The sequence below is a fragment of the Monodelphis domestica genome, chromosome 1, assembly GCF_027887165.1.
Source record: "Monodelphis domestica isolate mMonDom1 chromosome 1, mMonDom1.pri, whole genome shotgun sequence".
Taxonomy (NCBI): domain Eukaryota; kingdom Metazoa; phylum Chordata; class Mammalia; order Didelphimorphia; family Didelphidae; genus Monodelphis; species Monodelphis domestica.
This window is the reverse complement of record NC_077227.1, coordinates 81222458-81247908: the sequence shown is the minus strand read 5'-3', so window position 1 is coordinate 81247908 and position 25451 is coordinate 81222458. Positions and strand designations below refer to the sequence as shown.

General features: G+C 35.3%; 2 protein-coding genes across 10 annotated transcripts in view; both read left to right on the top strand.

Moving 5' to 3' along the window:
* TBC1D12 (TBC1 domain family member 12) overlaps positions 1-7121 on the top strand; it is a 145634-nt gene extending 138513 nt beyond the window's left edge. For 3 of the 8 annotated variants that reach the window (XM_007478775.3, XM_056802285.1, XM_056802281.1), the window contains one exon: positions 3422-5416. In XM_007478775.3, the coding sequence (XP_007478837.2) occupies positions 3422-3490 (69 nt within the window). In that variant the 3' untranslated portion in view covers positions 3491-5416. The other 5 variants (XR_008912799.1, XR_008912796.1, XR_008912800.1 and 2 more) reach the window with 5 other exon arrangements.
* Positions 7122-11624: 4503 nt separating this feature from the next.
* The window catches only part of HELLS (helicase, lymphoid specific), a 28770-nt gene continuing 14943 nt past the window's right edge, over positions 11625-25451 (top strand). The window contains exons 1-10 of one of the 2 annotated variants that reach the window (XM_001374847.4): positions 11625-11810; positions 12262-12371; positions 17088-17210; positions 17878-17934; positions 19274-19310; positions 19399-19460; positions 20112-20153; positions 21159-21386; positions 22053-22235; positions 23323-23466. In XM_001374847.4, coding sequence (XP_001374884.2) covers positions 11780-11810; positions 12262-12371; positions 17088-17210; positions 17878-17934; positions 19274-19310; positions 19399-19460; positions 20112-20153; positions 21159-21386; positions 22053-22235; positions 23323-23466 — 1017 coding nt within the window. In that variant the 5' untranslated portion in view covers positions 11625-11779. Of the gene's footprint in view, positions 11811-12258; positions 12372-17087; positions 17211-17877; positions 17935-19273; positions 19311-19398; positions 19461-20111; positions 20154-21158; positions 21387-22052; positions 22236-23322; positions 23467-25451 lie in introns of both variants that reach the window. The other variant, XM_007478776.3, reaches the window with a different exon arrangement.

Sequence of the window (25451 nt, the reverse complement as noted above, 5' to 3'; positions counted from 1 at the left end):
ATCTTTTCCACATGACCACTCTTCAAATGCTTAGATAACTTTCATGTCCTTTCCCCCCTGCCCCACTTCCTGACACAACTTTTGACAACTAAAGGTTCACAGTTCAGTCAAATGATATTCATAGAAGATGAACTTGAAAGTCTTCTCTGGACTGATTCTAGCTTGACAATGTCCTTGACAGATTGTGGTGTCCAGAACTAAAAATAATATTCAAGATGTATTCTGATCAGAACAGACTAAGATAGGAGTATCATTTACTTATTTCTGTATGTTATGCTTCTCCATGTGCCAGAAAATTTCATTAGATTTTTTCATACTGCTGACTCATACCAAGCTTTCAATTTACTAAAATTGCTAGATTTCTTTCATACTCTATTTTTTGAGCCCAAATGTAATACTGCATTTGTCCCTCTTGAATTTTATTCTAGTAGATTTGGCCCACTGTTTCAGCCTGTCAAAATCCTTCTGAATCCTTAAAACTGACATTTGTTAACCATTGCCCCAATTTTTTGTGTCACTTGCAATCTGATAAGTATTCTTTCTTTGTTTTTTGTATGTTTGTTTGTTTTTTGGTAAACCCTTATCTTCTGTTTTAGTATCAATGCTAAGTATTGGTTCCAAGGCAGAAGAAATTGCAGGTACATGACACCTGCCCAGGGTCCCACAGCTAAGAAGTGCCTGAGGCCCGATTTGAACTTGGGATCTCTCATCTCTAGGCTTGACTATCCATTTAGCTGCCTAGCCGCTCCACTTCTGTGCCTAAGTGCAATGAGCGGTGAAGAGGGCCTGAATGAGTGGGGTGGCTGAATATGAAAGGGCTTGGATAGAAATGCTCTAGAGGTAGGCTTGATAAGATCTGGCAGCCAAGTAAGGGACTAGCAGAAGGAGGTTGTGGAACTTGGTTGACTTATAAAAACAGAGAAGTTTGAATGAAGGGTAGATTAAGGGAAAGGTGATAGATAAGTTCTACTTTAGTCATGTTGGGTTTGTGATATCTACAGGATCTCTATTTGGAGATGTTCAATGGGCCGTTAGTTATATAGTCCTGGAAGTCAGGAAAGACTTAGACAGGGTTGGATAAATATATTAGAGAATCATCTGTCTAGATGATTATTGAGCTTACTAGAGCTGATGAGATTATTTAAGAGGGCAGAGTGCTTAAATCCACCACTCCCATCATATTCAATCAGTTGCCCTGATGTCATTTCTACCTCCATTACATCTCTCACTTATGCCCTCTCTGCTTCTTTGACACTGTCTCTACCATATTATCTTATGCCTGGACTATTGTCATATGTTCCTTGTAGGTAAGGGAACAAGGGAGTTTCAAATTTTTCCCCACTCCAAAACATCCTCCACTCAATTGTCAAATAGATCTTCTTAAACCTTAGATTTGACTGTGTTATTCACCTATTCAACTCTGGTGGCTTCCTATTACTTTCAAGTTCAAATATAAAATTCTCTCCTTGGCATTCTTTGATCTTTCAGAGATTATTGATAGTGGCTCAACAATTATATTTCCCTTTTTTTCCCCTAAATTTTTTCTTTAGTATTGCTTAAAATAAAGAATTCTTTGAGGTGTTCTTAGCTTTCTTGCCAGCTGTGTCTCATACTGAATTTTGGCACTCCTGATACTATTCTTAGAGGACTATTTCATAAGTATAAACTCATAATTTCATCTTCTAGATGGTAGGGGAACCAAGGGGAAACTCTATTTTAGATTTGATTGTCACAAACAGTTCATGGGTTAGAAATGAGGGGAACCTTCTGTGATTCATTTTCTTGTTTTAAGATATTTTATTTTCCCAATTTCATGGAATAACAATTTTCATCATTCATTTTCCAAAATTATAAAATCCAAATTTCCTTCTTCCTTCCCTTCTCTTCCTCTTCCCAGAGATGGTGAGCAATTTGATTTGGGTTATACATGTATTATGGGTTTCATTTTCCATTACATATCCTTTGATCTTTTGTACATTTCTTTTAAAAAGCTACATTGGTTTGATGAGTTTATTTTTTGTAGAAAACTTCCATATTTCCTTCACATTAAAATTATTTCTGTTTGTATCTTCAGAATTTCATTCTTGAGAGATTTCTATCCATTTGGGGTCAACTTTCCTTATAGAATGATAGTGCATAGGATTCTCTTCCTTTGATCCTTTTGAAATCTGCTCTTCTAAAATATAGGACATATATTAAATCACGCTTCCCTTGCTTCTCTATTATAAACACTAATATGGAATAATTGGTACCTTCTTCCCTGTACAAGATTACTTTCATTTCTACTCCATTAACTGTTTGTGACAATCAGATCCAGATTTAGAATTTTTCCTTAGTTTTTCTACATTTCAAAGGAGAAAATTATTATTAAGATAGGAACCCTGCTTTTGTCACAGAATTTCAGCAGATTTCTGAATATCTTAAGACCCTTATCACAGCTTCTCTAAGCTTGTGATATGTTTCAGTGTTTTCCCTTCTGTCTAGCAATCTGGGCCCTGATGACAGTGTCACTCCTGTTGATGTTTTTTTAATCTTTACCCAAATATTTGCTTTTCTTTGTATATATACATGCATATGTATATATATAAATGATGGACATTTATGTGATACTTTAAAGTTTACAAAATGTTTTTTATGTACCTGTATTCTCACACAAACCTGTTTTGAGGAGTTATTTTTCCCATTTTATGAATGAGGAACATGAGACCCAAGGTAGGTCAGGTGATGTGTCCATGTAAATAAGTGTTACATGCAGGATTCTTGGCTTGCCTTTCTTTCTATTATCGAGCATAACATTGAGCTGAGGAAAGGTGAAATGTAGACAGTAAATACAGACTTGGCAGACACCATGTACATTGCTCTGATTTCCTTTGTGTTAGAATTTGATTAGCAGTCCTTAGAAAAGGAATCTATGAGCTTCAGAGGAATAATAATTCATCTTTTGTATCCCACATTAGGGTTTACCAAATGCTTTCATTATAGAACTCTCTGATCTGGGTAGTGTTCAAATATCATATCTGTTTTACAAATGAGGCAACTGAGAATAAAACAGGATGAGTGACTTGATCCCAGTGTCTTTACTACAAGCCTAGTGTTTTTCCTTCTCTTCTACACTACTCCAATTATAATTTAGTGCTATTTTGCCAGGCGATGACCATAACGTTAGAATCTTTCATTTGAATCTGGTAAAAATTGTCTAAAATGTGACCTAGTAAAACAGAATGTAAGAGTTATAAAGTTTCCATTTGTTTTGAGTGGGGGAGGGGACAGGATTGATGGTTCTGAAAGAAAGCTCCTTTCTGTTTTTTAAATTAATAGCTAGCAGCCGAATACAGTTGGAAATCAGTTTAATATGCATTCCTAGAAAGGAATTCCCAGAGAGAATGTTTGAGAGTTAATCTTTATTTCAAATCATTTTCAGGTGTTTGCATCTGTAATGAAGGATATTAAAGAAGGGGACAAGAACCATAGTCCAGCACTGAAAAGCTAATCTTCACAATTAAAAGAGTAATTAAATGTAGAAAACAAGTCATTAAAACATTTTTTTTCTATGTGAAAAACATTAGAGAAAAATATTGGAGAAATCCAGAAGAATCAAGAGAGATGGACAAATGTTGAATTTTCACTCAGTGGCAAAAGTAGATAAATGGATATCCTGTTGCCAGTATTATTTTTTAAAGTATTGTGTGGGGAAAACAATTTTCACAAGAAAAACTGAAAGTGGCTAGTTCATATTCCATAATTTGAGGTAAAGAGTTTAATGCAATAAAATTTTTAATAATCTTGGTTGGTACTTAAAGTTTTGGAGGCATGATTATTTTCTTTTTAACAGTTACCAGAAAGGCACTTTTGGAGGTCAGAAGGGGCCATGTTAAATAGTATGAACCCCAAACTACTTTCAGAACCAAACCCCTCGATACAGATATTACCTCCAGATTTAACCAGTTGAAAATACTATGGACCAAATAAATTTCTTTGTTGTCTATGTGCCTAAGAATATGAAACATTGGGTTAAACATATTTGGGTCACTGATGTCATTCAGTTTCATCCATCAGTTGGGACAAATATGTGTAACTCGGGAACTGGAAATATTGGTGGTAGATTGTACTTCACTGGTTTCAGGTATTTTTTTTTTCTGTAGTATTGTATGTTCATTATTGAAGAAAAATTATGTGGACATTCCTCAAGAGACTGTTACCAATAGAGGAATGTTGTTTCCATTTCTAGTCTAAGAAATGATTTTATTCATGAAGTCATAAAACACTATGAAAATGGGAAAAAAAATAGTGGAAGGAAAAGTTTTTCTTTGTACTTTAGAGGGCAGAAGTTTTTGGCTTTGGTAGTCAATCCATAAATGTAAAAGGGAAGTTTTACAGTGATTGTTTAATCACAGTAAAGAAACTACCCTAGTATATAATGCTGACAGTTTTAAGTAGCACGGTGCTTGACAAAGACTTGACATTCTTTGTACTTAAATCCTTCCACTGTTGGACAATGAAATTTTGTAAATATAGATTTGACATTTGAAATTTTAATTTATAGCCAAGTCAATGACTTGCAAAATGTGTTCTAGCTGACAAAAAAACCCTAATTTTTTAATCAATGGAAATGAATAATAGCAGTAATACAATTCAACATTAAATTTTTCTAATGAGTCAAACTTTGATGATATTTATTGTGTATTGATTATGTTAATCACTGGTAGACTTGAGATCAAATTTATCACTACAACATTTTAATTTTGGAACTAAAATGAATCATTTCAATGTTAAGAGCAGTATCTGCATAACATGCTACTTATTTAAAGAATGCTTTTATGTTTCAGTTTGGTTTATAACTACCTTTAAGCACATTATTTATATTGTTAATATGTAGTCTTCAAACTAACAGGTCTGGTATCCTTCCTTGTCTATGTGGTGACTGCCTCTTTAGGAACATGGAACCTGAGAGTGCCCGTTTATTATTCCAGCACTGTGACTTGGTAAGGCCTCTCAGTAATTACTCCTAGCAGTAGAGGTTGCTTTAGGGGAAGAAATATTTTGTGAAATAATATTGGTGGGGAGTAATGTCACAATAAGAAGCTGCCCCAGTTTCTGAAATAAGTGACTAGTCATTCCCTCCTGCTCGGGCATCTACTTTGTTGTGTTTTATGGCCCCAAAAAGTGTTTAGTTTAGAGTAGAGGAGCATTGAATCCTGGCAGTTAACCATATTGAGAATACCACATGTCTAAGTTAAATTTTATTTTTATGTATTCATTTCTTTAGTTGGAACCAAGTTATTTCTTCTAATTTTGTTTTATTGTTGTACAGTTTCTTTACCTTTCAAGTATAAGCTTGTATATAAAAATGTAAATACAAGGGATACATTAAAGACCACTAATAATTCCTATGTAAATAAAATTGTAAACAGAGTAATTACTTGAAATGAGTCTTTATTACTTTTGGGTTATCTACATTAATTAGCTGAAGCTGGAAAAGAATATCTAAACTATTTTTTTGCCTTTTTTTTTTTTGCTTAGGATTGCCCCAGGCCTGTGGTACTAAAAGACTAGCAGTATTGGCAGCTGCCAGTAGCATACTGTATTTGCCCATGAGCCATTTGTACACAGTTCATATTGTCAATGTGTAAGATAACCACTTTATTAAAATTTTCTTTTAAGTGGAAAGTTTTCCTATATCCATAATAATGTGAAGTTTAATAAAGTATTATTTTGCTTGTATACTTATGCAAAGTAACCTTTTAAAAAGTTGAGGGCATAATATTTTCTTATTCCTATTACCTTGCATTTCTCCTTGCAGGTATTCTGATTCCAAATGTTGCTAGAAGGCAAGGAGTTCTTAAATTCATAGGTACTCTCTTTGAGAGCAAGTTGCAAATCACTCTGATCTACTTGGTGTATCTGCTTTTGGTCAAATGCTTTTAAATGATTACTTTGGTACTTGACTGAAGAGATAATCCAGCATTGACAAGGAGGCATTGAAATTTCTAGTCTAAATTTAACAACTTTTCCCTTTGCTTTGAGTTAATGTTCTTTTTCTCTGGTTCAGTTCACTTTCAGTATTGCTGCACTAATATGTGTATTTGCAAACAGTTAATCCCAGATCATTTTTAATTGACATTGCAATGCATTGTAATTTTTTTTTTGTAACAATGAATTTGCCTTTCTATTTCTTGTCTTGCTTAGGTTGCTATTAAAATTAATTTGCATCCCTTGAAAGAATACATCAGCTGACAAGAACAAATTGGGAATAAAGCAGCCCCAAAGTCTGTGGTACAGGGAAGTCAATATGGAATGGTGGATAATCTACCTAATCAGTAATCAGATAATGAGAGCTGTATCTGTGTGGTATAAATGAAAGATGTTAATGTAATATTTAGCCATTAATAGGGTTGAATAAAAGCTAAACTTAGATTCCAAATATTAAATTGGACTTTACTGAATCTGCATTTGTGAACATTTGAATAGAACTGATTTGCCTTTTAGTTTTTTTCAAAGGAAAGGAAGATTTTAAACAACACTTTAAAGAAATTGTTTAGCCTCTTGGTAGAAACTCTGAGCTTTTAGAAGCATTCATTAACATGTTATTTAATTGCAAAGTGGCAGAGCCCCCAAGTACTTAGGTAATCCTTTAACATGCTAATTAAAATCTTTATTTGTTAAAAAACAATGCTTCTTCCCACCAACCCACTTTTTTTAGGTGTCATTTAGTTCTACGTGTCCTAGAAATAAATAAAATTGGATTTCTTTAAAGATATACTTTCTATAGTTTATTAATTCAAACTAGTCTTTCCATAATTAATCCATTTTGTGAGGTTTTCCCACATGCTGCAGGCTGAACATTTTGTGACCATTCGTAAGGAATGCAACTTTTTGCTGCATTGCAAAACTTTTTAATTTGTTGACATTAAGAAAATGGAAACTTTCATGGTTTTATTAAGAAGTAAAGTGACTTTTGTATAATTACAATGTATTTGGAAGTTGGTTTTATAATAAACATGTTATGATAAAATTGATAGAGCCTTGATAGTAAATGTAAAAATAGAGACAAAAATTGATTACATTTGTGTGCATTCTCATTTTAATTATACTTAATTATAATCATTATGTTTATATAACCCTTTATAGTTTTCACATTTTTTCCATAGTTACTTAATTTCATTATTGGGACCAGCCTACTAAGTAGGCAAGGATTATCACTCCCATTTTAAAAATAAGAAAAGGTTCAAAGTAGCAACTGAAAGTTAATCCTGGGCTCTTAGCATTCATTTAATGCTCTACCCATGTGCTCTCTCCTTTTAAATAATAAGTTAATGGAATTATGGGAGGAAGTGTATGGGAGGGTGGGAAATTCAGGGGCCAGGGAAGGTTTCCTTTTAAAACCTGCTTAAAGATGGAATAGCTTATAAAGTATCTTGAGAGAGTTTTATACTTTATATATAGCACATTAAATATCATCAATTAACCTCAATAAACCCTTAGATAATGTGACCTACAACAGTTGTGATATTTGAATTTTATGTAGACCACAGAATGGGTACTCAACTGAAACCACCTTCCCCAAAGTTACCAGTGATTTCTTAAATATCAGATCTAATGGCCTACCCTCCATCCTTTACCTTGACCTCTTTGTAACATTCAGTATATGGTTTATCTCCCATTCCTCTTGATATTAGTCACTTCTGCTCATTCCTTATGTTAGGCCTTCCTTTCTCTCACTCTTACCCCACATAATTGTCATTTGGCAAATCTTGTCCTTTCTATTTCTTTACCTCTCTCATGTTTCCTCCTTATCATTCCCATAGTTACAATTCTTTAAGTCTTGCATCACTTCTTGCCTGGGCAACTGTAATAAACTTCCCATTTGGTCTCCCTTAGACATCTTATTCTAGTCCATTCCTAGTCTCAAACGTTTAGTGACTAGTTTAACTTTATTTTCCTCTCATCTTGAAACTCTTACTCCCTTGTCTTTTCTTAACTAATTGCTTCCAAGCTCTAGTCCTGAATTCTTTCACCATCTGCTTCCTAGCCTGTTTCCCTTATGCTGCTGAATGGAGCTGGTGACAGTCTCTCTCCTGGGTGTCCTGTAAGTATCTAAAACACATTATGCCTAAAACAGGACCCAAGATTATCTTCCCCTCCCTTCCCCAATCTTCTTCAAACTTCCCTGACACTACCTTTCTTTTAATCACCCAGGTTCTCGACCTCAGTGTTTTCTTCAATTCCTCACTCATCCCACATCAACAATCACTGGACAAATGTTGTCCCTTCTGTTTGTTGTAACCATCTCCTCTGTCCAGATATGCGACCACTTCTCTACTTAAGGCTCTCATTAACTCTTACCAGAACTATTGCCAAAGCTTCCATTTGAACTTCACTGCTTTATCTCTCATTTCTCTTCTATCCAGCTACAGTCGTGATTATTCTGAAACGTAGATCTGACCATACCTTTCTGCTCAAAGGTGCTACTGTTCCAAAAACTCCAGTGGCTATCTACCTCTAGGATTAAATATAATTGTGACATTTCAATCTCTTACAACCTGGTTCTATAAACTAACTTTCCAGGCTAATTATACTTCATTCCCTGAATTCTGCAGTCTAGGTATACCGTCCTTGCAGTTCTGAACACATGATGCTCCAACTTTTGTGTCTGTTCCTTTACCTTGTCTGGTCCCCATGCTTTTCCGTAAGGAATTATTGGTTTTCTTCAAGACAGCCCAAGTACCATGTCCTTCAAAAACAAAAACTTTCATGTTCTTTCTAAGGATCCTGTTACACAGGCTAGTGCAATCTCAAAGCTACCTTGTATTCACTTTACACAAATTCTTTATATATTAATATGTGTGCATGCTTCCTTCCCTATTAGAATAATTTACTTGAGGGCAGGGATTGTTTTACTTTTTGTTTCTGAGTATTCCCTTTAGCACTGTGTGTGGCATGTAATAGGTGCTTAATAAGTTTTTTTGATTGACTAATAGTAGAAATGAGGGTGTAAATGGTATAGAACAATATAATCAAGGGCAAGAGAGAGAGAGATATCCAGGTCACATGCTATTTAAAAAAATCTAAGAAGCAAGATAATAATTTAGTACTGGGGGTGAAAATGGGAAGTCAGCACCAGAATCATATAAGAAAAAAAGCATCTTCTAGAAGGAATTCAGGGTTCTGATAAAATAATCAAACATGACTGAAAGAGTGACTTGATGCAGTGTCCAATCATGACTTAAGAGTGACTGATTCAGTGACCAACCATGATTTAGAGGTCATTGGGATGCAAAGGCCAATCATAACTTAGGAAGAGTGATAGAGAAATGACTACCTCTCATGTCTCAACGAGGAGGTAGACCCTCCCTGTTTAATGAGCTACTGAACATTTTCATATAAAGTGTTTATTTTGCTTAGAAGGTGGGATGTACTCAGTGATATAATAATGTAACATAATGATAGTGAGAGGGGGGGAACATATTTTTTACTATCCTCAAAGTACGAAAAAATAACTGCCTGTGAATTTTGGCTTTACCTGTGTCAACTAAGGCTTTCAGAAGCTCATGATTTTATGTGTAAAACAAGAATGTTGGACTCTTGAACCTTTTAGGTTCCTTCCAACTGTGTATCTATGAGCCAAATGTTTGATCTAGAACTCATCCAAACCTGCCTCCTCCTTTTTCTCTATAGTTTTTCTCCCTGGGCCATAAGTTAGGTGGAAGTTGCAACCTGCATGCCAGAGCTTGGATTACTGACACTACAGGCAGGGGTTTTGTAGTTGGGAAGGCCTAGGATTTTAGGGAGTTAAGTACCCAGAGCCCAAACCCTTAATTTTCTGTTTCTGGACCAGGTTTGGCTTCTTCCAGGGTTTGAGGGAGGGCTTGAAAATCATGTCTTCCTGACACCAAATTCTCTTGAGGCATCTAGTGCTTCAGGTAGCATGGATTAATATGCTTTTCCCAGAGCTTGTACTCTCTCCTGTTACCCCCACCCCCATTACATGTCATAACAATTTTCAGTGTATGTTTTCTGAAATTATAAGATCCAAATTGTCTCCCCTTCCTCCCCTTTCCCTTAGATGGTAAGCAATTTGACCTGGGTTATATATGTATTATCATGCAAAACATTTCCATATATTAGTCATTATTGTAAGAGAATACTCATATAAAATCAAAACCCTAAAATAAAAACAAACTCAAGTGAAAAATAGTATGCTTTGATTTGCATTCCAACTATAACAGTTCTTTGGAGGTGGTTAGCATTCTTTGTCATAAAAACTTTAGAATTGTCCTGAATCATTGTTTTGCTGAGAGTAGCTAAGTCTTTCCCAGATGATCATCATGATATTGCTATTTTTGAGTACAGTGTTCTTCTGGTTCTGCTTCTTTCACTCTGTATCAGTTCATGAAAATCTTTCTGGCTTTTTCTGAAATCATCCTGCTCATCATTTCTTAAAACATGATACTATTCCAATCAGCATCATATGTTGTTGATGAACAAATGTATGTGAACAAATTATCACAATTTGTTCTGCCATTCCCCAATTGATGGACATCTCTTCAATTTCCAAATCTCTGCTACCACAAAAAGAACTGCTCTAAATATTTTTGTACCAGTAGGTCCTTTACTTTTTGCTTTTTTCATCTCTGGTATACAGATCCAGCAGCATTATTACTGGATCAAAATTTTATAGCCTTTTGGGCAAAGTTCTAAATTGCCCAACAGAATGGTTGGATTAGTTCACAACTTCACCAATGATTCAGTAGTGTTCCAATTTTGGGTCCCCTCCAACATTTATCACTTTTATTGTCATATTGCCAATTGATGGGTGTTAAGGTGATAACTCAGACTAAAATTTTTTTTCTCTAATCAAGAGTGATTTGGAACATTTTTCATATGATAGCTTTTATTTCTTCTTCCAAAAACAGCTTTGTGGCTATTTGTCAATTGAGGAATGACTTGTATTCTTGTAAATTTGATTCAGTTCTATGAATTTTCCCTCCAATTTGTTTTTTCCTTCTAATCTTGATTACACTGTTTTTTTTTTTTTGGTGCAAAACCTTTTTAATTCAGTAAAAAAATTATTTATTTTACATCCCTTAATGTTCTATTTATTCTATAAATTCTTCCCTTCTTCAAAGATGACATAAATTATTTCATGCTCCCTTAATTTCCTTAAGGTATCATCCTTTATGACTAAAATCATGTATCTCTTTTGACCTTATTTTAATATAGGTTGTGAGATATTGATCTATATCTAGTTTCTGCCATACTGTTTGTCGGTTTCTCAGCAGTTTTTGTTAAATAGTGAGTCCTTATTCCCAAAGCTGGGCTTTTGGGGTTTATCAAACATTAGATTGCTAAAGTCATTTCCCCTGTGCTTTGTGTATCTAATCTGTTCTATTGATCCACCCCGCCCCCTCTGGGGAAGGACCAGCAAGCCTAAAGAACACCTGGAAACAGGCAGTGGCCCCATCTGACCCTGCGTAGGGGGAGGAGGTGGGAGAGAAGAGGAACAGGAAGCTCCCAGAGGCTGGGGGTTGGGGTGAGGGCGGGGGTGGGGCGGGGCGGGGCGGGGCGGGGGTAGGGAGGAGTGTAGAGATTTGGGGAGGAGAAGCGCGCGGTTTTCCCAAGTAATCTCGTGAGAGGAGCGGATCTCGCGAGGCGTGGCGGGTGGTTGAGGTGAAAATTGGCGCGCGGGTTTTCGGGCTGCTTGGTCTCCGCGGCACGGAATTCCGTCCGGGAGTTGCAGCGCCGCTGAAACCCTTGTTCCCCTGCGTACTTCCCCCCTGCTATGCCCGCGGAGCGCCTGCAGCAGAGCGGCGGTGAGTGCTCCTTCGGCCCCGGTTCGGAGGAGTTATGAGTTTGGGGGGAGGTGGCTGAGGGGGAAGCAAAGCTGGTGGCGGGGAGGGCCGGGCCGGCAGAGCCTGGGTACTTCCTCGTCCCCGCCCTGAGTTTCCCGCGAAAACGAAGAATCACTGTTGATGGTTTCTGGGCATGTGGACTTGCTCGGGCTGGTGCCACCTCCACCCGCACTCCGGCGGTCTTTCCCCAGACGCCGCTGGGTTCGTCCCCACCCCCGCGAGGGAAAGCTTTTCTTTGGTTTATGGATATCCCGAGCGGTGGGGACCAGACGTGAGCCCCAGGTTCTTATTTTTTGGGAATCTATTGGCTGTCCGAGCCAAGAAATGCCCTTTGAGAGTAGTGTGCGGTTAAGTGCTGGGAACACAGCGTGTAGGCTTGATACTCATAAACCATTTTCCCCTTTGGTAGCAGAGATGGACCAGCCACCGGACAACACTCCACTCATCACCCCAGCCATGCTGGAAGAAGAAAAACAACTGGAAGCAGTTGGGCTGGAGAAAGAGCGAAAAATGCTAGAGAAGGTACTATACCAGACTGTTGGTCTCGAAAAAGGAATAGGACTTGAGCCGAACGAATCTTTTCCAATTTCTTTTTGTTTCCAAATTAAAAACAACAGCAAAACCGTGCATTTAAAACATTTAGTTTTTTTTTTCCAATGTTGAAAATTATATTTAAAAATTTGTTTTGCCTTGTAGAGATTTTGGGTATCTGAGAGATTTGTAGTAGTATCATAATTTTATTTTTGAAGTAAGCCTACTTAATGCATTAATGTATAATAAACAACAGTAAATTATATTCTAAAAAACGCATTCGGAAGTTTTAAAAAAGCATTTAAACTGTAACAGTTCCTGCTTTTTCTGTACGTTTTCTTTTAAAAACTTTAGTTTTGTGGTTTTTTTTTTTAAAAAGCTATGCATTTAAAAAAGCTTTGCATCTTTTCGAAGTCACTTTCACATAAATGTGTGGTTCAACAATTTTGTCATGAGAACATAAAACTAAATTCAGAATCTTATCTTCCTCTTTATTTTAGACCTGAAAAAAGGTAAGTTATAAATAATTACCAGGTATTTTGGTATGTCATTTCTCAATTTAGAATTAATTAATGAAAGGGAAGGTAGATGATCTGAATTCCTTCTGGGTCAAGATTTATGATTCTGATCCCAAGTAAGAAAAAAATATCTTAATGAAATTTCTTTAGTACATGCTGGCCACAGTCCTTTTATCCCATCTCTATGTAAAGCCTACCTGCAAAGGATTTCTTTCTACTAGCAAATCCTTTAAGAATCCAGAACCCACTTCCATTCACAAAGAGAAATAGAAATAGGACTTACTGGCAGCAAATGAAACTGCTAATGTTTACAATTGTATTCCAGCTTTGAATCTCTTGAAGTCACTGGTATGACTTTAATGAGCAAACATTTCCTGATTAATTTACCCTTAGAGTTAGCCAAGGGACAGTTTAGTTTGTGTGCGTCTTCTGTATGTAGGCATTCATTGTTTTTAACCATTTTTTTATTCCTTGTCCTGAAAGAGGTTGTACTTAGGACTTACTGGACTTTAGTTGTCTATCCATTGTTCATATGATTGTCTAATAGAGAAAAGGAAATAAACAATGGTTTAAAACACTGAAGGAAGACACTGTGGTGCAGTGGGAACAACACTTGGTTTGGAGTCCTAGAAGTTGGATTTGAATCCTAGTGCTGACATTTAATTATAAATGACTGCAGAAATCAGTTGATTACCTAATTTCCCCATATAGGAAACAGTTGGATTAGATGGCTTCTGAAATCCATTCTAGCTCTAGATCTGTGCTCTTTAAGTGTATATATAGCATATTATAATTATGAGTTCACTGGTATGTGATGTAATTAGCTAATCCTGCTTCAGCAATATTAAAATGTGGTATATTGAAGGGGAAGAGAGGATAAAGATTTCTATTAGATTTACTATGTTTCAGGCAAATTGCTAAGTGCTGCTTTAAAAAAAATAGAAATTTTATCTCAGTTGATTCTCAAAACAACCCTGGTAGGTAGGTAGGTGCTATTATTTCCATTTTACAACAATCCTAGGAAAAGAAAGATTGTTCTCTGTGCCCAGAATTTATTCTCATGTTTCCTTTACTTCTTGGAATGCCTTATTTTCTTCCAGGAGGGGAAGTCTTCTCTGAAGTCTTTCAACCTCTGCCCTTTCCTTGCCTTGTTGCCCTCTTACAAATTACCTTGTTCTAGTTTTGTACATAACATACACTTGTGTCCCTCAAGGATAGAATAGAAAGAAGCTCTTTGAAAGGAGACTTCTATGTGGCAAAATGCTTGGCACATAGTAGGACCATAATAAATGCTTAGGTGTATCCTAGAGTGTTGGAAAGAATATTTACCTGGAGGGCTGATTGCTTGGGTAAGTCCCTTAATCTCCCTCCCCACATTTCATTTTTTGTAAAATAAAAGGCGGAACCAAGTGGTCCCTAAGTTTTGTGTAACTAGATCTATGTTCCTCTTGAAAAGAACATAAAATAACTTCGCATATTGGTGAGGGAAATTAGTAATTTTCCGGTGACAGGTATATGATTCCTCCCTAAATTGGTAAATGTTAATACTTCATACTTTTACTATGTTGTGTTGCTGTCCACCTAGCAATTAGTCCCTCTTTGTGATAGTAACTAACATAGTGTCAAAATACTTATAAAATTAAAAAATTATATTTTATAAATGATATAATTTATAGAGAGGCAGCATGTTATAGAAGGTAGCTAGCTTGGGAGCCTGGATGACCTGGGTTCCAGTCCTTCAGATGCATACTATGTGACCCTGGGTAAGTTAATTAATCTCTCTTTGCTCTAGGCAGCTTTGTTGGAATTATAATGAGTTGCAGGGAATGGGCTCATCTCCTTTGTTAGGGGGAGTTTTCTTCACCCAGGAATTCCTTGTACTAAAGAAATAACAGTTCTAGTTCCTTTCTCTTTAAGATTATTGCTTTGGGGGGTGGGGCATGCTTTTATGGAAGACCTTTTTTTAGGGGAGAAGTCTACACATGCTTTAAATTTTTTAAATTGTGAACTTTCAGTACCAAAGAAAATAAGAATTTCCACATATATTGTATAAGGAGAGGAACTTGTATATGAAGCTATCAATCTTAGGTAGAATCTTTCAAATATCTGATAAATTTAGCTTTAAAAACCATCTTGCTTATCTGTGATTCCTTCTGTCCTTTATTCTGCTTTTTTCTCATTTTTTCCCTTTTGTAACCCTCTTCCTATCTTCCCATGGGAAAAAAAAAAGCAAAATTCCTGTAACAAATAATGCATATTAGAGCCTATAGGGATTTGGAGTGCTTTTTCATATGGCTGTTGGTCCCTTTGACAATTGCTTGTCCAGGGAATAGATTCAATCACCAGTTGGTCCAAGTTAAGGATTAACATTAGTGTGAAATACTGAGATTGTAAAAGGAGCTAAACCGAATGGCTTTTAAATGTTTATGTGACATTTCAAATGGTACATAGGAGTCATTACACCATGGTGATAGCTTTAATTTAGCTGACATTGAAAATGGGTGACTTTGGATGAAAAATCTTTTAAATGTGATAATCATATTTTTTAAAAACTAAAAGCAACATTTCCTTTTCTTTCTCCCTGTGTATTACATTCAACAATAAGTGCTTCATCTATTCAACATATTTATTGAACACTTAACTGCGTTTAAGATACAGCTCTGTCCTTAAATATATTTGATGCATGTGATAGGCAGGTAGGAAATTTAAAAGAGTAAAAATTCATAAAATATAGTATATTGTATTTCATCAAACTGGTTATTTTTGAGGATTCATTTAGGAATATAATTGGGGGTGATAAGTTAGAAGGAAAAATTATCTAGATTGAATCATTGTCAGTAATAGCGGTTTTTTTCCTCTTAAAGACTGGCCACTGGCTCATAATGATTTCTCTGCCTTGGTTTAGCGTTATCCCTTACTCATCAAGTATTTATTCTTTGCTTTTTGTGTGTATGTGTTAAGATTTCTAGATTTAAGTAAATGGGGGTAGAGTTTGTATGCTCATTTTTGTGTTTGTGAGTCTTGTGGAAATGTTATGCATAACTAACACAGGCAGTGAATGATGAAACTTCTGTGACTGATCAAGGGACTCAACCTTTCTGGACGTCAGTTTCCTCATCAGTGAAGTGAAGTATTTGAACCAAATTTGGTCTCTTAGTTCTGAATCTTTGATCCTGTGAGCTTTTCATTTTGTCTATGGTCACATTAACTAGTTAGGATCAGGCAGAGGTTAGACCCAAGTCTTCTTGACAAGAGGGTCCACTATGGTACATAGACTCTGATTTTAACATATATACTATGAAAAGTTAAATAATGTCACTTGTCAACAATACAAGAAAATATTAGCCTGGGGCAGCTGAGTGGCTCAGTGCCGTGCCTCAAGTCTAGAGGATTGGGTTCATATATGGTCTTGAGGCATTTCCTAGTTGCCTGACCCTGGACAAATTTTAATCCTAATTGTCTGCCTCTTAACCACTTTTCTGACTTGGAACTGATAATTGTATCAATTCTAAGGCAGAAGGTAAGGGTCCTTAAAATAGGTAATTTAAACAAATGTATCTACAATCTGTTTATTCGTGGAAATTACAACTTTAGTAGTTGATCTTCCTGTGTTGCTGAATCTGAAAAAATCTCACATGTTGACAGATGTTCTGATGATAAAGCCTTTTTAATTAGGCTAATCCTCAGATAACATCTAGTGTGCTTTGAACCTTTACTTGAAACATTTCTTTGGAGTTAATATCTGTTAGAATTTGTGTTTTGTTGGCATAATACAAGAAAAGATCACGTACCACTGGAAGACACCTTGCACATATGGTATTTATTATGTATTTTATTGGGGGGACACACACTCCTATTTTTAATAAATATAATTAGAAATTTTGCTTCTTAATCCATGTTTTTGAGTTTTATGTACCTTTAAAAAATTTACCTATATGTATTCTAATAAATTTTAAAACTAACTTAACCAACTAAAACGTTTTGAGTTTTTAAATAAAGCATTATGGGTTTTTTAACCTTGGTTCTAAGATGTATTAAGCTACATTTGTATAATTTTTTATTGTTTTGTTCATATTCTATGACAATTAAATCCTATTACTGACTGAATTTTCATAGGATGCACTCTAGAAAAAATTTATATTTGAGGAAGACTATAGAATAAATAAGCATAAAAATATTTTGTCTGTAGGCTCGCATGTCTTGGGATAGAGATTCTAATGAAATTCGCTATAAGAGACTTCAACATTTGCTTGAAAAAAGCAATATATACTCGAAATTTTTGTTGACCAAAATGGAACAGCAACAAATAGAGGTGAGTAATTAAAAATAATTATTGGTAGCTTTGAAATCTAAAGTTTAAAAAATAAGCATATCCTTTAGTACAACAAAAGCATTTTCGTCTTCATGAATAACTTAAGATTGTATTACCCCAAACACCTAGATCATCACCAGTTGAATGTGGTCCAAATTTATTCGGTAACATTAACTTTCTGGCCTCTTTGAATTTAATTAGACTAGTTTTATAAGACAGCTATACTGTCATTGACCCTATATTTGAGGACTTTCTGAGTAGGCTGCCAAAATATATGTTCTCTTGGCAAAACTTTTGAAAATCTAGGGTTACTTCTACATGTTGGAAGGAGAACTTAGTGTGAAGGAAAAGAGGTACATATCTTTGCCAGCTTATTTTGTTCTTTCCATTTTCTGGATGCAATGGTATGCTTTACATTCAGTCTCCTTTAATGTTAAAGAGTAGCATTATGGTGTAGTGGGCAGAATATTAGGTAGATATGAATGCTAAGAGATACTGTTTTTGTTTCCTGGGCTCTGCCTATTTGACTTAGAGCGAGTTATTGGTATCTTGTTTGTAAAATGAGAGGTTTGGGCAGAAAGTAACTCCTTTCAGAACTAAATCTATAAATAAAGCTGTCATTAAATGTGTATATTTCGAGGGCACTAAGTAAGTTATCTCTCCTCAGGAACAGAAGAGGAAAGAGAAATTGGAACGAAAAAAGGAAGCGTTAAAAGTTTCAAAGGTAATCTGTTATATTAAATTTTTAAAAGTACCATGTCAGGAATTTCTGGTTCTAATGTTAACAGAAAAATAGCCTCAATAAAATGTTTAAATATTGCTTTAAAACTTTTCCCCTGTACTTGACAAGAGTTTGCTTTCTTTGTATTGCCCTTATTAATATAATTAATTATAGTTGGGGAAATATAAGTACTCATAAATACATAGGACTAAATCCATTCCATTCCACTGGAAATTTGCTGCCTACATGATAAACCTAACCCTAGGTTGAAGGCTAGGTGGTCTCATTTATAGATAAGTTTGTCCTGGTAGAGTGTTCATTTTGAGCCCCCTAATCCCCACCTATCACCCCCAAAAACAATAAGTATTTGGTTAAAACATTTTTTGGTTTAGTCACTATTAACACAGGTTACTACCATCATTGGTTAACTTTCACTAATGTCTTATTGTTAGTCACTACCCATTCCATGTGTTTCTGTAACCATCTTCTACTTTCCAATTCCTTAGAATTTACCATTTCCCTATTTATATATACACATAACTATTAAATTGTACTTACCCATTTACCCCATGTTATCTTCTCTCCTTTCATCTTTTCTTATTTGCTTTTCTAAGTCTTATGCTTTTATAAATTTCAAGCCTGCTTTCTTCCCTCTACTTCCTTTTCCTCCTTCCTCACTTCTTCCTCTCTCCTCACCTTTTTTATTTGCATGTTTATTTTGGGTGTATTTTCCTTTGTTCTTTTCTCTTTGAAAAATAACTCCTAATCCTTGAATAGATCATTCTCCTCAAAAACCCTAAATCTTTACTTTTTTCCCCCTTCCATACCATTGGCTTTTTTTCTTTTCTAGTTTATCCTGAGAACTTGTGGACTATATCTGGTTCTAACAATTTCATTACTTCTGAGCTTAAGGATTTAAAAGAGATTGTAAAAACACATTCCTCTCTACCTCCATCTTCCTCCTTCTCCCCCTCATAGACTTCATAAAACATTCTTCAGTAAGAATGAGGGGGGGAAAGTTGTTAAATGCATTTGTCCTGAAGTCCCTGGATTATTCACCCACAGGCACAAAATGTAACCATTAAGAATATTTACACATTTATGTAATGCATAATAATATGATCTTTCCTCGGTCTTCTGACTAGGTATCATAAATCACAGGGATGGTGGAATATTGTTTTTTCTTGCCGGTGTGTCATATATGAGTTTTTTTTTTTTTTCAGAATTGTAATATGTACTTTCTAGTTTCTTTATATTAAAGTAAATTAAGAAGTTAACTCATTTTTCCATAAGATTAAGACTCTTGGGGAACAACCTAATATTCTAAATTTTTATTCTGTAGGGGAAAAAATCAACTGACACAAGTGAAGAAAAACCAGGTAAATTTTCTTGTCCTAATTTTTGAAGACTTATATTTACTTTCAGAGTTTACCAAGATGATAATCTGTCTTTCATTTATTTTTGAAGTTGTGAAAAAGAAAAGGGGAAGAGAAGATGAATATAATATTTCAGAAGTCATGTCAAAAGAGGTAAAGAAGCATATAAAATGTCCCCAAATCCAGGCATTTGAAAATTCTGTTTTTGAGTAGTTTTCACACAGGCATTTAGCTAATCAGGCTAATTTTGTTTCTTTATTTTCCTATTTATGCTCCTGAACTTTTGATCATTTTCTTTAGAGTGCTGCTCCCTTTCCTGGCGAACTCTACGAATCCTGTTTAGCTCAGCTCAATTCTATTCTCTACATTATCTCAAATGCTTACTTGGTACTTTCCTTTTTAGAACTCTTGTAAGGGACAGCTAATGGTTTCCAGTGCTTAGAGAACCAGGTCTGGAAACTGGAGGTCCTGGGTTCAAATATGACCTCTGACACTTCTTGCCAATATGACACCCTGGGCAAGGCACTTAGCAGGTGCAATTGCCTAGCTCTTACTGCCCTTCTACCTTGGAATCTATACTTAGTATTAGTTCTAAGACAGAAGGTAAGAGTTTTTAAAGAAAAAAAAACTTGGAGCACTTTAAGATAGTTGCCCACAATTTACTCATGTGTTTTTGTCTTTTATATCTCAGTATTTGATATGCACTAGAAGCTCAGTAAAATGCTTGTCTTACTGATTTAACATGAAAGATGAAAAATGTTTTAATAAAATTATTTTTAATATTATCTTTTCTTTATTTTAAAGGAAATTTTGTCAGTGGCTAAAAAGAAGAAAGAAGACAGCTGGGTAAAGTGATTCATAATAAAGCCCATTTTGAATTCTACATTTGTTTCCCTAAGCATTAGCTACATGGGCCTAATGTTCCTTTTCTTCTGTCATGTCAAACAGGTTTCTTTCCCCAGTACTTTTGGTACCCTTTCCCTCCCATTAAAATCGTGTATTTACTGAATTCTCACAAATCACATCTGTTCCATTCCTGGAATATCTCCTTTCTCACCTGTCTCTTGAATACCCAGCTTCTTTAAAGACTTAACTTAAATGAGGACCTTACTGATACCCCCTTACACCAATTTTTTTTTTATCCACTCTTAAAAAAAAAATTACCTTGTATTTTGTTTGTATATAAAGTACTTATTGATTAATAGGTCTTCATCTGTTATTTTAAGTATATTTGTATGTGGCTTAATATATGGATTTGGGTTTAAGGTTATGTATCTGAGATTAATACATGTGAGATAAATATGAAAATAGTATATTTTTATGGTATATATCTATATTACATATGCTAGGTGAATTGTTTTCACATTAAGATCTTATAGTTCCTTTCATTTTGACTCCTCATTTCACAGAACTAATAATTTTGGTATTTGACACTGTCTAAGAAGGCATAATCTTATTTTTTCCTGTTTTGCATATATCTGGAAATATTTGGACTCAAATGTTTAGTTGTTTCTTTGATCCCAGCCCTAAATCTTGCAGACTTTCCCTTAGCAACATTTCATTTTAGTTTAAAAAAAAAACTCTTACCTTTTATCTTAGGGGTAAGAGGATTAGCTATCCCTTGACTAAGAGAATGTAGGATTGGAGAGTTTTATAATCACATTCTAGAGAAGTTTGGGGGCTAGACATCTCCAGGGATTTGCCCAAACATTTGATTTGTTTCTTACACTATATTGCACAGTTGAATGTTAATAGATTTAGGGATGCTTATGAGGTTGGCCATATTGCCTGATAAAGAAGACTGAAGTTAGTCTTGTAAGCTTGAATTTTTAATGATTTTTTCTCTTCTAGGAGGAAAGCACTTCTTCTATACAGCTTTCTGTAGAAGATCTTCAGAAAAGTAGTGATACAAATAGTGTGATTAAAGATAGATTATCTCAAGTTGTTCGCCATAATGCTAAATACTTTCTAGATCCAATAAGGAAATGTAATGGCCAGTCAGTACCCTTTCAGCAACCAAAGCACTTCACAGGAGGAATAATGCGGTGGTACCAAGTAGAAGGCATGGAATGGCTGAGGGTATGAGTCATTTCTTTAATAGTTCATTTAAAGGTTTATTTTCCATTGTCCGTTGTAATACTATCTGTGGTGAATCTTTGTAAAGTGAAGAAGCCTAATTTATTACCCTTTTTTAAAATTTTATTTTGTAAGTTTAGGGTTTTGGCTGGATGATTTTCCTATAATTATATCTCCTCTTGACAGAGACCTTAGATTTCCTAGGTTCTAAAAGGTACATTCAATTCAATTTAAGCTTTATCTGGTCTCAATCTGGGTTAGGAAGTAGAAGAAATGGAACTATAGAGTCCTTGCTATCTCTTAATTACTAATCCATTACTTTTTTCTGCTATATTATGTCGCCTCATTCTATTGCTATTTCTTACTAAAAATACTACTTCAATTTAAGATTTTAATACCTATTTTTTGAGATTTAAAATTTGTTAAAGTTTTCAGATTTTTTGAGATTTTTTTCATTTGCCCTTTGGAATCATGTAATGGATTTGTTACCTAGAAGTTGTCTAATCACTCAGAAAGTTGGGGATTTTTAAGCAACCTTTTAATATTGGGTTTATAATCTTAGTAATATTTTTGTCAATTAGTGTTACTATGAAACTCTTATGAAGAGCAGAAATTTATGTTTCTGGATTTAAACAGGGTTTTTTTGTTTTTCGGTTTTTGAATATGCAGATGCTTTGGGAAAATGGTATTAATGGCATTTTAGCAGATGAAATGGGATTAGGAAAGACTGTTCAGTGCATTGCTACAATAGCATTAATGGTTGAAAGAGGAGTACCTGGACCATTTCTTGTGTGTGGCCCTTTGTCTACACTTCCTAACTGGATGGCTGAATTCAAAAGATTTACTCCACAGGTAAGCATTATTTTCTTAAACTTTGATGAATCAATGTTCTTGTTAATGTGCAGTGCACTCTTCCTGCCACCATTGGGAATCATTCTTCAGAGTTTCTCTTCCAAATTTTTGTTAATTTTTTAATTTTGTTAATTGTTAATTTTTTTAATTTTTGTTAACCTATTTTCATAAGTTTCCATTAGAAGAACTAAACATACTCATAAGTCTGCTTCTAGATTTTTCCAGTATTTTGAGGGTACCAACATATCATTAATTTATCAGTCTATTGTTTTTCATTTCTCTGTTCATCCTACCTTGTTTTCTATTCCTACTTGATAATTTTTTAAAATAAGTGATCAGTGGTTTATGGTATATCCTTATGATCACTGTTATTTGTTCATTGCAAACTGGATGCAGGTACCTCAAATTCAACATGTCTAAAACAGAATTTTTTTCCTCAACATCCCCCCTTTTGAGTGATCTATTTTTTTTTTCAAATCTACCACCATTTTAGTCATCGAGGTTTATATTTAACCCTCAGTGCCATTCTCAGCTCTTTATTCTCTTATGAGTCCATTTGTCGTGACCAAGGCTTCAATTTGGAGCAGGAAGAATCTTTTTTTCTTCCTTTTCTTAGTAATACTAGGATGTAAAGACAGAAGAAATCAATACAGTATATTTTTTTATTTTTTTTTATTTTTTTAAACCCTTACCTTCTGTCTTGTAGTCAATACTGTGTATTGGCTTCAAGGCAGAAGAGTGGTAAGGGCTAGGCAATGGGGGTCAAGTGACTTGCCCAGGGTCACACAGCTGGGAAGTGTCTGAGGCCACATTTGAACCTAGGACCTCCCATCTCTAGGCCTGGCTCTCAATCCACTGAGCTACCCAGCTGCCCCCAATACAGTATATTTTAAAGCAAATTAATGTTTTGTTGTAATCAATTGCTTTAATGCTTGGAACTTTTAAAAGATTTTTCTCTTATAACAGAAATTAATTTTGGATTTGTTTTAATAACCAACTAAAGCATCAGGAAGGGTAATTAAGAAGTTTTGTCCTTTTCCAGATCTGTGTGTAAAAATATTCATCATAAATACCATTATCATCCTAGATTCCTATTATGTTGTATCATGGAGATCAACAAGAACGACGAAAATTGGCACAAAAGATTCATAAACGTGAAGGGACATTGCAGATACATCCTGTGGTGATTACATCCTTTGAAATAGCAATGAGAGACAGAAATGCTTTACAGGTACACAAATCAACTTTATATAATTCCAGTTATGCTTATTATAATCCTTGCATTATGCTATTTAGTGTGTTTCATTAAGATTGATTTTTTAGTATAATAGGGACTTAAGAGTTATTTTTCTAGATTTAAAAACCTTACTTTCTGTCTTAGTAACAACAACTCTTAAAACAGAAAGACAAGGACTGGGCAAAGAGGGTTAAGTGATTTGCTAAGGATCACACAACTATGAAGTATCTGAGGCATTGGCATGTATTTGTAAAGAAAACTGAGGCTTATAGTCCCAAAAAGAAGAGATTGAAAGTTAGGAATTGTGGTCATGATTTTTTTAGCGTTAATTGCACAGTGATCTAACTAGCCACTGATGTGACCCTTTGGTTTTATTGAATTTATGCAGCACCCTTAAGTAATGTAGGATTCCCTTGAAGTCCTATTTTACTTTATTATATGAATAGAATGATAAAGATAAAGATAAACATAAGTGAGAGCTTAGTAGGATAGTCTAGGGCAATGATAGTGAACCTTTTAGAGACCGGCATGCTGTCCCCTGCCCCCAGACAGAAAGGGAGTGGCATGGCTGGAGAGCTATACTCAGGAGAGGGAGGAAGCTCTTCCATTGGACTGCTGGGCAGAGGGACAGAAACAGGGAGAGGGGGAGGGGAGCAGCTCCGCCCAAGTCCCTCTGCCTTTCTAGTAACAAACTCTGGCAGGTGTCCATGACAATAGAGGTCTCTACATGGTATCTTTGGCGCACATGCCATGGGTTTGCCATCATTGGCTTAGGGAGTTCTGATGAATTAATTCATGGTTCTCTTTTCTGACTTTTAATTCTACTTATGTAAATGATCATCAGAATGATGATGATGCGCTGTACTGTTTGGATAAAAAGATGAGAACAAGAAAACTGAGTCCTTTTCCTATCTATTGATTCCATCTATTCCATAGTTTCCCCTTCTCTTCCCCCAACCCCCAACCCCTTCACTATGTTTTTTTATTTAGCTGGTTTTCTCCTTCTTTAGCATGCTTCTGTAATATTTCCTGTCTATGTACTCTGCTGGTGGCTTTTTCTTTTAATTTGTTTTTGCTTTCTGGTAGGATCTGAGAGATTTTTTTCTTACGTCATTTTGCCCCAAAAATTATTAGAGAATTTAATCAGCAAAATAGAGGGTAGATGAGAGATTGTCAGCCATTATAGGTGGCCATATTTGGGGTTTTTTTTTTTGCAAAAATTTAGATGATGGATTTAAATGGGCTTTAGAAGCTTAAAGCTAGTATTAGCATGGAAGTGACCTTCCTAGCCTCTTTTTTTTTTAAGTGCATTTTAAAACATAATTGTGAGGAGATTAATAACATTAGGAATACCCACAAACTGGAAGAACTGACTTGCATTCAGCAAGTGCATAATAGGATTCCCAAGATTTTTTTTTTATTTTTAAGTTTACTTTTTATTTTTTTTTTTGCCAATTACATGTCATAAACTTCCACATAAATTTTCCAAAGTTATATTATCAACATTGTCTTATTTCCCTTCTTTCCTCCTTCTTCCCAGAGCTCTGGCCTTCTCATTTTATATAAGAGGAGATTGAGATTTAGAAGTGTTGAGTTGCCTAAGTTTACCATGGAAAGGGCAGAGGAAGGTTTAAGAAGGGTCAGCTTCCATTGGTCTTTCTGTAGTGCCATTTATACAGGCACATGGTAGTTCTGTGAGGGTCTGGAAATGACCCAGGGATAGATAGTCATAGGCAGATAGGTTGCATTCCATCCTCATACCTTAGTTAATACTAACTATGCCACCATTTCCAGGACTTTCTCGGGTTATTTTTTTTTTGCACAACTGTCCTTCCTTAGGAAGGCTATATAATCAGCCAACCTAGTTGCCCACAGAAGCTCTTCAGGCAAATTTCAGTCTCTGAGGAGCTATCTGTCCTTCCCTTAATTACCCTGTTCCTCAGTCATCACAGCAAGGGGTCTCTCCACTCTAAGGCAGT